The 18,181-nt window shown below is 24.2% G+C and overlaps 2 protein-coding genes and 1 pseudogene across 2 annotated transcripts; all 3 read right to left on the reverse strand.

The window, feature by feature from the left end:
* Positions 1 to 883: 883 nt before the first annotated feature.
* Positions 884 to 2,475, reverse strand: LOC122854080 (annotated as a pseudogene).
* A 6,052-nt stretch (positions 2,476 to 8,527) lies between these two features.
* LOC122854081 lies at positions 8,528 to 9,892 on the reverse strand. Its single transcript, XM_044154494.1, has 5 exons — positions 9,749 to 9,892; positions 9,326 to 9,439; positions 8,822 to 9,077; positions 8,736 to 8,745; positions 8,528 to 8,615 (listed from the first exon to the last, which is right to left on the reverse strand). Exons 1-5 carry the CDS (start codon positions 9,890 to 9,892, stop codon positions 8,528 to 8,530), a joined length of 612 nt encoding a protein of 203 aa, XP_044010429.1.
* A 1,854-nt stretch (positions 9,893 to 11,746) lies between these two features.
* Positions 11,747 to 17,730, reverse strand: LOC122854082. The gene is made up of 10 exons (XM_044154495.1): positions 17,587 to 17,730; positions 17,068 to 17,187; positions 16,878 to 16,991; positions 16,539 to 16,804; positions 16,014 to 16,104; positions 15,802 to 15,938; positions 15,650 to 15,734; positions 12,380 to 12,635; positions 12,249 to 12,258; positions 11,747 to 11,882 (listed from the first exon to the last, which is right to left on the reverse strand). Exons 1-10 carry the CDS (start codon positions 17,728 to 17,730, stop codon positions 11,747 to 11,749), a joined length of 1,359 nt encoding a protein of 452 aa, XP_044010430.1.
* Between the last annotated feature and the right edge of the window lie 451 nt (positions 17,731 to 18,181).

Below are 18,181 nucleotides of genomic sequence, written 5' to 3' on the forward strand. Positions count from 1 at the left end.
CCTTTTATAACTTGATTTCCAACAAAACGAATACGTTCCAACGTATAAACCCTCATCCCGCAAACTTGTTTTTCTTAATTTTTATTTATTCGAAAATTGGATTTCGCTGATTTTTCTCCACCTAGTTTTTATATAAAATTTTCATGCTCCATATACGATTGTTTTTTTTTATTTTTATTCTTTTTATTTTCGAGAGTTTATAAGGGCGTGACATTTGGAGGGGTGTCTAGATTTCACACATTTTTTTGGTGATTATTTATTGCTCTATATATGTGGTTAAAACAAATTTATAGGTTTTATACAAGAATGCAGTTAAATAGATTGGTGATTAATTGTCAAAAAATAAAATATAAGAAAAATTTGATTTTCAGTTCATTATTCTTTTTGAAAAAATATATAAAGATTTTTTTGGAATATAAAAATTATCATCAATAATCAAAAAAGTAAAAATAAATTGAAAAAAAAATTATATTTATGCGATTTTTTAAACACCATAATTTCATTTTAATTTTCATTCAAGTGACAATTTGATGATGATGATGATGATAATTTGAATTGAAGAAAATAATAAAATATTAAATGATTAACACTAATTGATATATGGTAGATTCATAAGGGTGCAATAATGACGTGTGTCTTATTTTCTCCACTTTGAAATGAAATGCAAAGAAAAGTCAAGAAGTATATTATAATGTGTAATTTAAAAAATGAATAATTTAAAGAAAAAAAAAAAACAAATGTATATAAATAAATAAATATAAATAAGTAGAAAAAAAAAATTAAAAAAGGGTAAATAGACAAAATATGTATACAGAGATTGAGGATAGTTTGCAAGCATGACGAGGCTCTCTCTCTTTTTTTTTCTCAGGAGCCTAACGAATCGTTAGTCGAGTATATTTGGACGACCTTCTGTTGATGTGGTTCTTGCTTTGGCAAGTTTTTTAGCTCCATTACGTATTCTGTCTTCATTAAAATTTTTATCACCACAAAGAAATTTAACTAATCCTTCTTCATCAGGTTCAGTCCATTTTAACTAAACAAAAAAATAAAAACATAATTAAAATTTATCAAAACAAATAAATATTTTTAATTTACATCGATATCCTTTGGATCTGCAACATCTGGTTCAATAAACAATGCTCTAGCTTCTTTGTAATTCCAATCTTCTGGTGATGGATATTTTTTTTGATCAATATTTTCAAGAATTTTCTCCAATGATTTATGAGTTTTAATAAGTTCAATTGCTCGTTTTGGTCCAATTCCTTTGATTGATCCAGTATAATCACAACCAAGTAATATACAAAAATCGATAAACTAAAATTGAAGATATAATTAAAATACAGATATTTATCAATAATAAATAATAATTATTCTTTGTATTAATTACTTCTTTTTTTAGTGAGTTCCATATCTGCTAAAACTTTATTAAGATGAAATTCTTAAACTGATAATTTTCTTGCTTCACTCATTGTTAAACGACAAAGAAGAACAGTACTTCCAAATGTCAATGCATCCATATCCTCAGTTGCAGCTGCATAAACTTTATCACCTTTAACAAGAGCTGCACATTGAGTGCAATTCAACAAATACAAATACTACATCAATATTTATCAATTTAATTATTGACTTGTTACACACCTCAATGTAAGGAATTCCCATTAATTTTAAAAGCTGCTTAGCTTCATTAACATGTTCTGGTGTTACTTTGACAAGTTGTCTGTTAAATTTATCAATATCTTCAGCATTTCCTAGTTAAAAAAAAAAAAATATTAATTAATATATTTAACAAAATAATATAATTATTATTTTTTTATAAATGTATAATTAATTTACCAGTTTTTTCTTTAGCAGCAACACGTTTAGCTAATTTACCAACTTTTAAATTTTGAGGTTTACCATCAAAAAACATATACTGGTTTTACATCATTATTAACAAGACGTATTGTTCTGTAGAAAGTTCCCATACAATGACTGTAAAAATTAAATCAAATTATAATAAAATATATTACAAATAATATATTGGTAATTATTAACCTGGTTGTTTCACCATAAGTAGATGTCAATTGAGATCCTTCTGATCTGACAGCAATTAAAAATTAATAATGACACATAGAAGCATCAATAGTAATTTTTCTACCTCAAATAATTAATAGCTGTATTAACAGCTTGACTTAAAAGATGAGCAACTGATGCTGGTCCATACCAATCACCAGCTCTTTTACCAGTTGATGCACCAAGTGTTACTTTTTCTTCTAATTGTGTTGTTATTGATAATTGATCAGGTCACCATCTTCAATCTATTTAATTATTTAAATATAAAATATTAAATTAAATGTAAATAATTTTTTAATTTTAATTATTATATATTATTAATTATCACGTCCAAGAAAATGACATACTATAATGCTTGTGCAAGCATCATTTATTATTGTACTTACCTAACCTATCTTTTGATGCTTTAAATTGTCCATTCATCTTGGATTATTTATTGACAACATGTACAACGTTATTATAATATTTATAGCAATAATATAAATTGTTATTATTAATTATTAACGTAAAAAAAAAAAAAATTGTTATTTATTTTTTGATCTTAAAATTGCAGTCTCACATTTTACATATAAATTTTTAATTAGTCTTTTTTTTTTATATTTTTTTTTATAAATATAAATCTTGTTATTTTTTTAGTTCAAACAGCAAGATGTTGTTGCTGAGCTTGTGCAACCACTTTTGACAAATTGATTATTATCATTAATGTATATTTATTTATAATTTCATTATTATTACTTTTTTTATTGACATTTATTTGAATTTATCATTTTAGTTTTCTACCTTATCAATATATATATTCATAAAATTTTAATTACCATTTTGGCCGCTAGGATATTTTTTGGCGCTACTAAAATTCTATTTCTCGCATGTGAACTGTTTCCTTCTCATATATATAAGCAGTGATTTTCTTGAATAATGTATCACTTTCGATTATGGTACGTTGATCAGCAATGCGGAAAGCATTTATAGGTGGAAAGCCTTGTGAGTGGAACGCTCACTGAGTGGAATGCTCGTATGTATATACATATATATATATATATATATAAAGTTACGTGTATACTATAATGATTTGAGGAGGGGTTAATTAAATTAAATAGAAATTACAAAGGGGGTTCTCGACAAAAGTTAATTAAGTTTTTAAAAATACACAAGTAACCTTACATATATATATATATATGTATATATATACATATTTAATTAGTTAATTATGCGGAAAGCATTTATAGGTGGAAAGCCTTGTGGGTGGAACGCTCACTGAGTGGAATGCTCGTATGTATATACATATATATATATATATATAAAGTTACGTGTATACTATAATGATTTGAGGAGGGGTTAATTAAATTAAATAGAAATTACAAAGGGGGTTCTCGACAAAAGTTAATTAAGTTTTTAAAAATACACAAGTAACCTTACATATATATATATATATATATATACATATTTAATTAGTTAATTATGCGGAAAGCATTTATAGGTGGAAAGCCTTGTGGGTGGAACGCTCACTGAGTGGAATGCTCGTATGTATATACATATATATATATATATATAAAGTTACGTGTATACTATAATGATTTGAGGAGGGGTTAATTAAATTAAATAGAAATTACAAAGGGGGTTCTCGACAAAAGTTAATTAAGTTTTTAAAAATACACAAGTAACCTTATATATATATATATATATGTATATATATACATATTTAATTAGTTTTCGCGATAATTAGTTTAAAAAAAACGGTTCTTTAATTAAAAAAAAAAATTGTCTCGCCTCGTCTTTCGTCACATCTTTAATTTGAAAAAAAAAACATCGCCTTGTCTTTCGTCTCGTCTCGATTTACCAAAAAAAAAAAAAAAAATATTGCTGCTTGTGTCTTCTCATCTTTAATTTGAAAAAAAAAAAAACATCGTCTTGTCTCGTCTTTCGTCACATCTTTAATTTGAAAAAAAAAACATCGTCTCGTCTTTCGTCACATCTTTAATTTGAAAAAAAAAACATTGTCTTGTCTCGATTTACAAAAAAAAAAAAAAAAAAAATAGTCTTGCCTTGTTTAATGACCTTGTTTAGGACCTTAGCACTATGTGTAAATTTTCATTAGTATTCTTAAAAATATAACTGGTAGATAGGCAGAAAATTTACACGCATAGTGCTGAGATCCTACTTTGAATATAATCGTGTTCTATAACGTTTTTTTCTTTTTATTTGTTGCAGATTTTCTTGTTTCATATGATTCAGAAAGTAATATCAAGCGATTCTATTGTCTCATCAGTTTTTTTCAAAACTAATTTTCTTATTTTGTATTTTTCAAACCTTCTGTTTGATTTGTACTAGTTAAGATCTGAAGCTAAACATTATTTTGGAAATGGCTCCTTATAATACAAGGTAGAAATTAATTTATTCATTATAATATAATAACAATAATGCGTATTGATGATATTTTTAATTAAATTTTTAATTAAAATTTTTAGATCATCATCATTACAAAAAACAAAACGTTCAACACGGTCATCAAAACAAAATGAACGACGACCACCAAATATATCATCAATTGTTGATCCTGATACTGATGATGATGATGATGTCAACATGGTGGTAACACCTACACCATCAACATCTACGTATATAAACAATAACAAGCAACAATTAAAAAATAATGATGGTAATAGTAGTATTATTCAACGACTATCACAAGAACTTGCACGCACAGCAGTACTTGAGAATAATAATAATATGAATATGGATATTGATGATGATTTAATTGTTGAACGTCAACGTCGTGAAATGACACAAATATTTGGTAGTCAAAAATCCATGCAAGACGAACAAGTAATCAAATCACAAGAATGGGTCGTTAAAAGTTTTTCTCAACCATCAACAAAAAATTCAGAGAATAATGATAAAAAGAGGCCGAATATATTACCTATACCAGAATTAATAAATAAAAAAATTCAAAAAATGACACTACCGACACCACCATCACCACCACCACCGACACCACCACCACCACCATCATTTAAAACACCTACTGTACAACAAACACCAATAAAACAACAAAAACAAAAAAAACAACGCAACACACAAACAGCACAATCACGTACACCTTCACCTTCACCTTCATCAACATCAACATCAAGATCTACAAGTTCAATTAATTCTGGTAAAACATCAACATCAACAAAAAGACGTCAAAAATCAGCTGGTGCTAAAAAATTTGCCAATGAACCAGATAAAAAAATGTATACAATACAGATGGGTTTACGAACACTATTAAAAATCACTAAAGATACAAAATCAACTGATCAAAATTATAAAATTTATAGTAAAATTCAAAGTGACGTTGACAGAGTAGCTAAATGGAAAATTGCTGGATCATATTTTTTAGAATTTTGTATAAATCATCCTGAAGGCTGGCTAGTAAATCATATTTTTTCAAATGGGGCCAATAAAATTATTCAACAAATATTTAATATTTTAAAAGTACCCTGTTCACATGGGGTTAAACCTGTATATGACGTGAATTTGATTGAATTATATAATGAATATTGTAGCATAATAACTAGGCTCAATGAAACCGATAATTTAAATATTCCATTAAGATTTGATGTACATGGTTTAGCAAAAATATGTGACGACCAAATTGAAACATATTTAACATGTTTTGAAACCAACATCAACACACATAAATATAAGAGATTATTTAAATATATTAAAAAAGAACTTGGTATATCAGGTCCGGAAGCCTATGATATTTTATCGGATTTGATTCAGCACAATAAAAGACCAGAAAAAATTAAATTATTCGATCAATTTGAAAAATTAGATTTTAAATTATTTAATAATAATAATAAGTGGTATAAATTTTTACCATTTTTCATTGAGCTACAAAAATTGACAACTAATTTCATTGTCGTACCAATTAACCATTTTGGTTGGCATCATGTTAGATATAGTACATCTGCATTAAGACGTTTTGTAGGACAATTATCAGATAAAGAATTATTTACAGAATGTAAAACTTTGGATGATAATGCTTTATGGAAAAAAATTTTTAACATTGATCCTGAATCTTCACTCGGCAAAAGATTTTATCTATCATTAACTACTGATGGAGCTTCAGTATCAATTCAATGCCAAAAAGATGTAGTGAATAAAAATAATAATCTTGATAATAACAATATTCAAAAGGATGTACCAAAAATTACAATTTTAAGTCAACATTCACTTGATGATTTAAAAAATTTAAATATAACACATTATTCATCAATTGACCAAGGACAGAGATGTGTTGTATCAGGGATACACTTTGAAAATATTAGTGATTTAAAAAAGAAAAGTAAACAAAAAAGATTTGCCATAAAAAATTCAACATGGTTGTATAAAAGCGGTTATTTCAGAAATGAAAAAAAGAGAAAAAGAATAACAAGTACTGTAGATGAAAAAGTTGAAAAAATTGTACAATCAGTTGAATTTAAAGATATTTTAAATTTAAAAAATCCAATCAATTATTTATTAAATTTAAAATTTCGTTTACTTTGCTTTGCTATAAAACAATCGGTTTATGGTACATTAAAAATGACACTACTCAAATGGAATATTTCAATTAGAAAACGTACCTATCTTGATGATTTAGCGTATTTTATTGCAACTGGTCAAAGAAAAAAAAAATATTTGAAAAAAAAAATTATTGATGAAAAGAAAAAAACAAAAAATATAAAAGCTAAAGAATTAAAAAAACTTAGAAAACAAAATTATTTAAAAAATCATCCATCAGATAAAGATAAAAAAACTAAACATCAATTAAAATTAGCTCGTAAATTAGAGAGCCAAGTTGAACTTGCTGCGAAAAATAAATCAACCATGACAGATAAACAAAAAAAACAACGTGCAAGAAATCGTAAAAGAGAAAAAAGATTAAAAAAAGCCACGAAAAGTTTAGAAAAACAACATAAACTTGAGTTAAAATTATCATTTGAAAAACAACAATTAAATTATCATCAAGAAAAAGAGAAAAAAAGAAAAGAATATAATAATAATAAAAATAAAAAAATTCATAATAATAGTAATAATAATAATACTAAAGTCAGGGAATATTCATGTTGTTTTATTGGTGATCCAAATCCACATTTAAGACCAAAAGGATATAAAAGACCTCCCTTGTGTAAATTAGAAAAAAAACTGCTTGAATTTAAATTTGTAATTCTTGTTAGAGTTGATGAGTATAAGACAACACAAAATTGCAGTAAATGCCATCGTCAATTAATTGTCAGTACACGTGGGCACAGGTATGCTTACTGTCGCACCTGTGGTATAACATGGCATCGTGACATCAATGCAGGTATAAGTGTTGGCAACATTGGAACTACATATGCTGGCATGAATCCAGATGATGATATTGCTAATTATAGTAATTTTGAAAGATCAAGGTAATTTTTATTGAAAAAAATTATAATAATAAATAAATAAATAATTAACTAATGTTTTTTGTGTTTAATTTTTATTTTCCAGAAAAAAATAATGCAGCCCCATTGACATGAACAACCTGGAATCGACAATCCAAAGGAAACAACAGCGCACAACAACGAAAGAAGAAAAAAAAAAAAAAAACAATTAGTCTTAGTCATTAAAATTTAATTATCATTATATGTATATATTTTTATTTCAAATTAATTAAGTAGATATTAATGTAAAATTTTACATAAAGGTACCTGTTTATAGTATACAAATTATCCCAAATTAAGTATATTATAAACAGGTATATAAAAACTTTTTGTAAAATTCAATTTTTGCAGCGCGAGTAGCAAGGTCACTTACTTTATTATAGTAAAATACCTTGACAAAATAACGTCTGTTAGTCTGTATGGACTTGGTATAATATGCCAACATAACTTATATAATTACTAATTACTAATTTATACTAATTAAATAGATTGCTTGATAATTAATAAATCTTATAAATTCGGTTGTAAATTAATTAAATTTAAAAAATCGTTTGTAAATAAATTGTGTAATAAAAAATATGAGATTATCAAAATAAATCAACAAAATGATTTAATTTAAAACAAAATAATAATTAACAATAAACAATAACTAACAAACAACATTGTTATTAAATAATTAAATAATAATTTATTTGGAATATAGCAGTACTGTCATCTATAAACGTCATAAAATTAATAAAAAATTAGAAAACTACTGTTGGAAATTTCGGTTTTCATCGGGTTTATAGTTACACATGGGTAATCTCCAAATCCCAATGGGGAACCAAAAGGTCACTTGGGGCTTGTTTTAACTCTTGCTGCAAGTGTATGTGTTGGTAATTATTAACCGATTGGTTAAACACAGTTATATATCGGCGGACATGTTGTACATCTATTTCTAAATGTGTGTTGTATATTAAAATTAGTTATTAATTAGTAATTAACTATATAATAAAGATGACCAGTGACCTGTTCAAAGACCATAACATGTTATATGCATTTCATCGTTTTTGAATACTTTGATTTTTTTCATATCGACTAAATCGTTCATCTGATTTAGGAATATTATGTATAGTTTCCAATTGATACCTGTTAACTCAAATAAAATAACAATAATATTACAATGAAATTATAAAAAAAAAAAAAAAAAACACAAACAAAATTATAATTATTGATGGATCATTTCAAGTTGAATAATTTAAAACTTACGCAACGATAGCTATTAAAAAAAACGTGAAAATATAAAATTAAATTACAAAAATTATTATTGAATAAAAAAATTGATAAATTCAAACCAAGCATGCCGGCTGCATGATGAATCCAAGAACCCATAACAGTATTAAATAATACAATCAAACCAATTGAAACTGGAACTGTCATGTATGAATGCATTAATATGTACAAATAATAATCATCTTGATCAACAAAATATTCTGTTTCATAAGGAAATACACGTGGACGTGATTCATTCAATGGTGCAATGATATCAAATACTTTTGGAACACCAGGTGATGTTAAAAAAAGTATTAATACTCCTGCTATTGCACTTGCCTAGCAAAATATAATTAAATTGGTCATAATTAAATTGCTCAGTTGTTTAAAAATTTAAAAAAAAAATTAATTAACTTGATTAGTTACAAAATAAAATAATTACAAATTTTTAATTTTCAGCATTATTTCAAAATTAATACTACAAAGTTATGTAAGTATAAAATTAGGGCTGACTTAATCTTGACTATTTCTACTTGATAATTTTTTAAATAAATTATAAATAATTTAATAATAAAATAAATACTTGCATAAATGGTAAGACCTGATCGTCCTCTTTTCCAATGTTCATTAAGTATTTCTCTTTCTTTATCTGTTTTTAAACTTTCCCAATCATTTTGAATTTTATCCATCAATTTATACATCTAATAGATAAAAAAGATATGATTATTTAATTATTTCATCATTGTTAATATATATTTTAAATATATTTTTATGTTATATTGTTTTTATTGTCAGTATAAAAATTATATAAATAATATTAATACGTTATCGTCATTGAAACACCAAGATGATAAATTTAACATTGCTTCAATATGAAGAACAACCATTGGCATACAAAGTATAAATTCATCAATATCATGACGTGATACATAAATTTTTATTAACTATAATAAAGAAAAAAATAATATTAATTTTTATTGTAATTATTATTTTTTTTATTTATTAATTACTTTTGGTATAAGTATACTTGATATTGCTAAAAATGAAACTATTCGATGACAACGATTTTGTAGTTTTGATTGATGAGGCCATTGTCCATAAAATTTCAATGCCCGTCTATTCAATGAAAAGTATGAACTGTCTAAAATCGACATGTTACAAACAGTGTTAAGCTTAAACTAACCCTTCAAACAGGTAACGTCGTTTTTTTTTTTTTTTTTTTTCGCGATACAATAAATATTAAAAATTCTTATTCAAGTTATTGGAGGGTAAAGTAACTTTGTAGTTACAATTTTTATGAGGAAATTTTCTGGAGGTATAGACAGTGTGGCAGGATGTATTGATTGATGCTTTAATTAGATATTCACTTTACCTTTATTTATTTCTTACTTTGTATCTTTATTGTTGCAAATTTTAGGAACCGATTGACGTCAGTTTATATTTTTTTTTTTTGCAGCTTTATTTGTTACAAGCTATATGTTAAGCGACTTAGAAAAATTTTAAATTAGAACTGTTTTTAAAAAAATTATTGCGAATTGTTAAAACACATTTTGCTGAATTTCAAGTTATTTTTGTTCAACAAGTAGATATTTTTTAAAAGCATATTATTCAAGTTACATTTGATATTTTGAATAGAATTTTATTTGATACTCATAATTACATTAATTTCATTCCATGTTTATGAAAACCAATAAATTTTCTAATATTGTTTTATGTTAACAAACAGTGACGAGATATTTCCAATCAGTGAACTAAAATTTCTAATCAAAAAAAAAAAATAAAACAAATTAAAACATGGATTTTTATTCTTTATTATCTTTTTCGTTTTAATTTAAAATTAATATTTTAAAAATTGAAAAATACCTTGAATCAATTGACTACAAATTTCAGTATTTTATCGGGTTGAATTTATAAATGTGAATAAAGACATCGCTTTTTTTAAAAGCTCAGAAAAATTTTCCATACTCAAGTCGAGTATTTTTCCTTTAAATAAAAACAATTAAAATATATCACATTAAAACTAATAAAATTATTATAAAAAATATTAATAATTTGAATTTTATAAACCTGTGCTTATCTGAAATTAATAATAAAAAATTAATTATAAATAATATTTCAAAAAAAATTGAACAAGCATTTTTTTACCGTGCAAGGTTTTTCACTTCTCATCATAATTTTCATGAGCATTACTTGATAAGATATTGGAAAATTATACCATTCATTGTGATAACTGTAAAAATTAAAATTTTTAAAATTAATTAAATTAATTTATATAATTATTATGTGAATAATATTTTTATTTACCTTGCTATGTGAACAGCTTCACTTGCTTTAATAACTTCGTTGCCAATAAAACTCAAAAAAAATAACGTTCCAAGTACACCAATTGAAAATCCTACATAACGATGATCCATTCTTACTATTGACTATATTTTTTTTTTTTTTTTATTGGTTATTAATGGGTGTTAATTAATTATTTGCGAAAATTTAATTAATGAAAATAATATATATATTTCATTTATTTCAACTTACGACAACTCCAGTTATTACAAAAATAAGTGTGCATATCAAAATAACCAAAAATAATGCAAGTGAATTTGATGATTCAATTATTTCAATAAATCTAAAAATTATTATTATTAATATTATTGTTGTTTTTGTTATTATTATTAATGATATTTCAACTACAAAATTTAGATTAATTTTTTTCTAAAGATAAAATCAAAATATAATTAAATCATAATTTCAAAATTATTAATTGTATCAATTACATTAAATTCTTTTTCAAATAAATATATTATAAAAATTATAAAATTAAATACAATTAATATTATTTTCTAAAATTGTTGTTTAAATATTTTTCTATTTTTCAAAATGATAATTTTTTACTATTTCTTTATTTTTTTTTTCGGGAAAATAAATGTCATTTGAATTTCAAACGATAAAAATATAATAAATAGTGCATCTTTGAAACGAAAATTAATTAAATTTTGTCGTTTTTTAATTATTTATAATAAATACTCAATAGTACTGCTATGAAGTTTTATACAATACGTTAAACGTTCGTAAATGTTTTGATTTTTTTCATGTTCTTTAAATGCTTTATCACCTTCAGATAAAACATGCATATTTTCCAACTGATATCTGTTAAAAATATATAATATTTTACTCAAATTAATAAATTTAATAAGTCTTTTAAAAAAATAATATCAAAGAACAGATAAAATTTAAATAAAAGAAACATAAAAATTCCATCGACATCTTGATTAAATTATTTTTAATTTCCTCCTTTCCACTAATTAGAATGAAAATAAAATCTTCTGACTGTTGAAAATGATCTCACTCATTGTCAAATAATAAACAACATAGTCAGTTTTAATTTTATAATATACTGCTAATTTTAATTGTTTAAATGGACCATTTTTTTTTTACCAATTAAAAATGATATTGTTTAAAATTTAAGATCGCAAATAATGTAAAATTTAGATGATAATAAATTGACAAACTTACGATACAATTGCTGTAAAAATTTATAGAGCTATAATTATTTAACACAACATAAAATTCATTTTATAAAATTATAAAAAAATAAATTTTATAATAAATATTTAAAAAAAGCAATAACAGAAATATAAACTTACCCAACATTCCAGTAGCATGATAAATCCATGAACCAAGAACAGTATTGTAATAAACAGTCAAAGCAATTGACAATGGAACTGTCATGTATTCATGAATTAATATATGAAAATAATATTCATCTTGATCAACAAAATATTCAGTTTCATAAAGAAATACACGAGGTCGTGATTCATTTAATGGTGCTATTATATCACACACCAATGGTATTGCAGGTGATGTCATAAATACAAGTGTTATTCCAACCATAGGATATGCCTATTTTAAAAACACAAAAAAAAATTAATTTACAAAATAAAAATAGACTTTTTATAATTTCAAAGTTGCTTAAAATAATAATGATAAATTTATATTTTATCAAATTTATTTATAACATTTATACATATTATTAAAATTAATTTTTTTATCGAAAAAAAATTTATTTACTGTTCTTCTAAAATTTATCAATTATACACAAGCTAAATATATAGATGAAAATATTGAAAATAATTATATTTTTAAATAATAAAAATATTGTATTGTTAAGGGCAATTTAATTAATTAAATAAATAAATAAATTAATTAATTAAATTAAATAATTAGCATCTTGTAAAATTTGTTGAACTAAAAGGTAGGACATATAAAATTTAAATAATAATTGTTTTTATGATTAGGGCTGATCTAATATTGACTATTTCTACTTGAAATTTTTTTAAATGACTAATGACTAAATATAAATATTACAAAGTTACATTAGTCTTGATAGGGCTGACGTAATCTTGACTATTTCTACTTGATGATTTTTCAAACTGATAATTTAATGATAAAAAAAATACTTGCATAATTATTAATATTCGATCGACCTCTTTTCCAATGACCATCCAATATCGCAATTTCATCGCCTGATTTTAAAATATCCCAATCTCGTTTGATAGTTTCAATTAAATATTTAATCTACAATATAAAAAAATTATTTTATTTTTATTAAAAATAAACAATTTATACCAATTGAAAATATTTTATTACTTCTTCACCACTTGTACACCAAGATGTCAAATTAATAATTGCCTCAATATGCACTGCCACCATTGGCATGCATAAAATAAATGCATCAACATCATGACGTGATTCATAAATTTTTATCAACTTTTTTTTTTGTACGAAAAAAAATTAGATATAAATTGCATCAAATTATCCTTGTTTTTTAAAAAAGTATATATCATATATTACCTTGGGAATAAGTATGCTGATAACAGCAACGAAACAATAAATTCGCTTGATATAATTAATTACACCTGACGAATATGGCCACTGACCGTACAATTTTAATATACGTTTACTCAGTAAAAAATCTGGACTCTCTAAAATCGACATGACTGTAGGAGAATAATATTTCAACTGAAATAAAAATTGAAGAAAAAAAAAAATGATTCAATATTTTTGATGATTTAATCTTTTTGATGACATAATCCATTTGATGATTTAATTCATTTGATGATTAAATCCATTTGATAATTTAATCCATTTGATGATTTTATATTTTTTGATGTTTTCAATGTTTTTGATGACTTTATATCGTTTGATATTTTCATGTCTTTGATGTTTCAATTTTTTTCATGATTCCATATTTTCAATGACTTGTAGAAGGGTTAAAAAAGGGGTAGAAAAAAAAAAAAATTCAAGTCATTGCATGATACTGTGCAATTAAAAGTAGGGATAGCATTTTTTTTTTTTATTATGAAATTTACTGTGTGTTTCACGAATTGCTTTGATTAAGTATTCTTTTTATTTTTCATATTTCACGTGTATAACAGTGCAGTAGGGTTGTGTCATTTGGTGGGGTTGTACATGCGATGGGGAAGATTCTCCCCTTGCTACTCTATACCTCTATACCTGGCTTATGTACAAGCAAGTGTGTATAATAAAACTGGAAGGGTTGACAACACAGGTAACCAACCAGTAAAACTTGTGTGGGGGGTATAGCAACTCTCTGGATAATATTACTTGCCAGTACTATTTCTGCTTCGTTATCGTAAACATTATTTTTATCTTACTTAAATATAAACTCGTTGGAAAATATATATTTTTACATAGTGCTTATAGTATTTTATATCTTTTTTTATCAACAAAGTTAATTAGAGTTCAACAGAGTAGGTCAGTTGAGCAAGTTTTATCTAGGCTCAAGGTTACTATATCAAATTTTTTCAAATTTTTAATTTTTATATTTAAAATTAATTTATTATTAATAAATAATTAATCAATATTGATTAATAAATATACCCAGGTAGAAATAAGAGTCAATTTTTTGACTCTTCATATCAAATTAACGTGTGAAGTCAAAAAGTGACCTCAAATTGACTCTAATTTCTACCTGGGTAATTAATTTTCTTTTAACAATTTATTTTTAAAAAAAAAAACAATCAGTGTGAAAATAAATTATTAGTGAGTCGAATCATCTATTCTTTCTTTCTGTTAACTGAAAAAAACGAAGAGCTATTCATCGCCGGGATTAGTGACACCACGACTACGAAATGTAGTCAAAAAAAAACCACAAGTACTACACTTACTACACCTTATACATAATGATGACTACACTATTTATTACATTTCAACTATATTTTTTAAGTTTTTTATTAAGTTTAAGAATATTTCTTTTCACATTTCTCCGCGCTAGTATTTTTCGGAGAAAAAAAATTCTCTCCTCATTTCTCCGCATCGGTCAACATAGGAAAAAATCGGAGTAATCACGGAGAAATTCAAAGTAATCGCGAAGAAATTCGGGAAAATATTTTCACAAAAGTTTTAGTGGAAAAAGTATAAATACTACATAACTAAACGTGACTACACCTTGACTACATGCTACTACACCATGACTACATTCAGAATGACACCATGACTACACCAATTAATAGTCCCTCGAAAAAAAAGCTATTTTATTAAATAATTATACTTTTAAAAAAGTTTTTATTTCACAATATATATATTTGAACAGAAAAATACATTTTTTTTTTTTTTATATCATTAATATTACATGGACAACGTGGATTAATTTTGTTTTTTTTTAACGAGCGGAATTTAAAACAGTAAAAAGAGACATTGCTTTTTTTAAAACATCAGAAAAACTATCCATACTCATTATGTACAATTTTCCTATTAAAAAAAATAAAAATATTAATAAATAAGATAGATTTTATTAATAATTAATTTTTTTTACCTGCAGTCATCTAAAAAATAATAATTATTATTAAATTAAAATTATTAAATTAATTTTTTAAAAATTTTTTATAATTTACCTGACACGGTTTTTTACTTCTCATCATTATTGGAATTAATAATTTTTGATAATTTATTGGTAAAGTATACCACTCATTATCATAACTAAATAAAAAATAAATTTTAATTTCTAGCTTATTGACTATTTTAAAAAATAGACAAAAATAATTACCAGGCTCTGTGTACAGATGCACTTCCTTGAATAAGTTGATTACCCAAAAAACTGATATAATATAAATGAAAAATTCCACCCAATGTGAACGCCATGTATCGTGATGCTTCACTCGGTTTATCAATTTTCATAACTGACTATTTTATTGTAAATTTAACATTAACACTTCACACTAACAATTCATATTTTTTTTAATTAATTTATTTACTCACAACTATCCCTGTGACTGTTATCACAACTGTATTTAATCCAGCAACAAATAATAATGCAAGTGTCGTTGATGATTCAGCCAATTCAATAAATCTAAAAATTATTTTTAAAAACAATCAATAAATTAATTAACTGTGTCTTAATATTTTTTTAATTTTACAACTCACTCAATAGTGCTGCTATGAATTTTTATACAATATTTTAAACGATTAAAAATACTTTTATGTTTATCAATAGTACTTTTCATTTGATCTGTTTCAGATAATACATGAATATTTTTTAAATGTTTGCTGTTAATAAATAAATTAATTTAGAACAAGAAAAAACAATTTTTATTAATTAAAATTTCAATATAATTAATAGACACTTTTTTATGAATTTGCAGCCGAACAAATTGGTTTTTTTTTTCGATGGAAATACAGAGAATAACAGTTAAAATTTATACCAATTTGTAGGCTGTCGAAATTCGTAAATCATAAAAGTTATTAGCTAAATTTACATCTAGTTTAAAAAAATAATAAACTCACCTGACTATTGCAAACATTCCATTTGCAAAACTGATATAACACGCAAGCATATTGTCAAAATAAATAATGACACCAACAGATAATGGCACTGTCAAATATGCATGTATTAATATTTCTTTATAATAATCATCTTGATCAACAAAATACTCAGTTTTGTATAAATATATTTTTGGTCTTGTTTCATTCAATGGATTTATTTTATCTAATAATTTTGGAAGTCCAGCTGTTGCTAAGTACACACCCATCACACCAAATAGCGCAATGGCCTTTTGATTTTTATTCAAAAATAAATATTAAATTTTTTTTTTATTAAATTTTAATTAATAATTATATACTTGCATATAATCTTGTTGTAACTTGTCCACGTTTTGCATAATAATCAAGTAATTTACGATCTTCAATTGACGTTATTTCCTTCCATTGTTTTTCCATCATGATTATTAATTTTTTCATCTAAATTATCTGAATAATTATTTATTCGTAGTTAAAAAAAAATACAATTATTAATTCAAACAAAATTTTTGCTTACTTCGCTTGATGTAAATGTCCATGCTACAAATTTTGTTTGTGATACAAAATGAGTTGCAATCATTGGTAAACATTCAATCGTTTCATCAATATCACCAAATGATTCTATGAATTTAATCATCTTGAAAAAACACAATAAAAAATTATTTGTTTATATCGAATTTAGTAAAAAATTATTTGAGTGCATTTTAAAAAATTCCACGACAAAAAAAAATTTCAAAAAAAAACAAATTTTGACAAAAAATTCACGATAAAAAAAATTGAAATAAAAAAATTCAGACAAAAAAAATCTAGCGGCCATATTATACTTATAAAAAAAAAAAATAATTCATATGAAATATTAAATTTATCATTTAAAAAAAAAAAAAATTTACTATGACGTGATTTTTTTTTTTTTTAAATTATTTTTGTCATGATTGTTTTTGTCGGAATTTTTTTTGTCGCGGCTTTTTTTGTCAAGTTTTTTTTTGAAAATTTTTAATTGACATGTAACCTTTTAAATATATTTTTTAAATTTTACCTTTGGTGTTAATATACTTAATAAAATTGTGTAAATAATTATTCGATGACATCGAGTACGAAATTTTGAATAAAAAGGCCATTGGCCATAAATTTGTAATGCACGTTTATTTGTACGATAATACACACTTTCCCAAACCTCCATTATCACAAACATTTAAAGTACCATGTCTAGAGTTTTAAAATATTATATTCATTATTATTATTATTATTTGGAAAACAAATTTTAAGTACTGAAGAATCGATTGAATTGAATATGCTCTGTATGAGGGTTTTTTTACTGGGAACGTCAATTTTAATCGAAAAGACAATTACACCTGTCGCGACAACTTATTTCTATGGAAGGGTATTTATTATTAATTAAAGCCTGTTGTTCTTTGAAGCTTTATTTCTTTATATTTTTTTTTATTCTAACAAAGGATTATGTGGAAAAAAAAATGAATGAATCGACAGTAGAAATTTTCTTTACACGAGGCTAATTTGTTTTTTTTTTTTTTTAATTTATAATTGTACAAAAATATTACACAATTATATGTTTTACACTGAAGACAAGACAAAGTTTAGATATACACAAAAATATATCAAGATTATTAATT

Source organism: Aphidius gifuensis, linkage group LG4, assembly GCF_014905175.1.
Source record: "Aphidius gifuensis isolate YNYX2018 linkage group LG4, ASM1490517v1, whole genome shotgun sequence".
Lineage (NCBI taxonomy): Eukaryota > Metazoa > Arthropoda > Insecta > Hymenoptera > Braconidae > Aphidius > Aphidius gifuensis.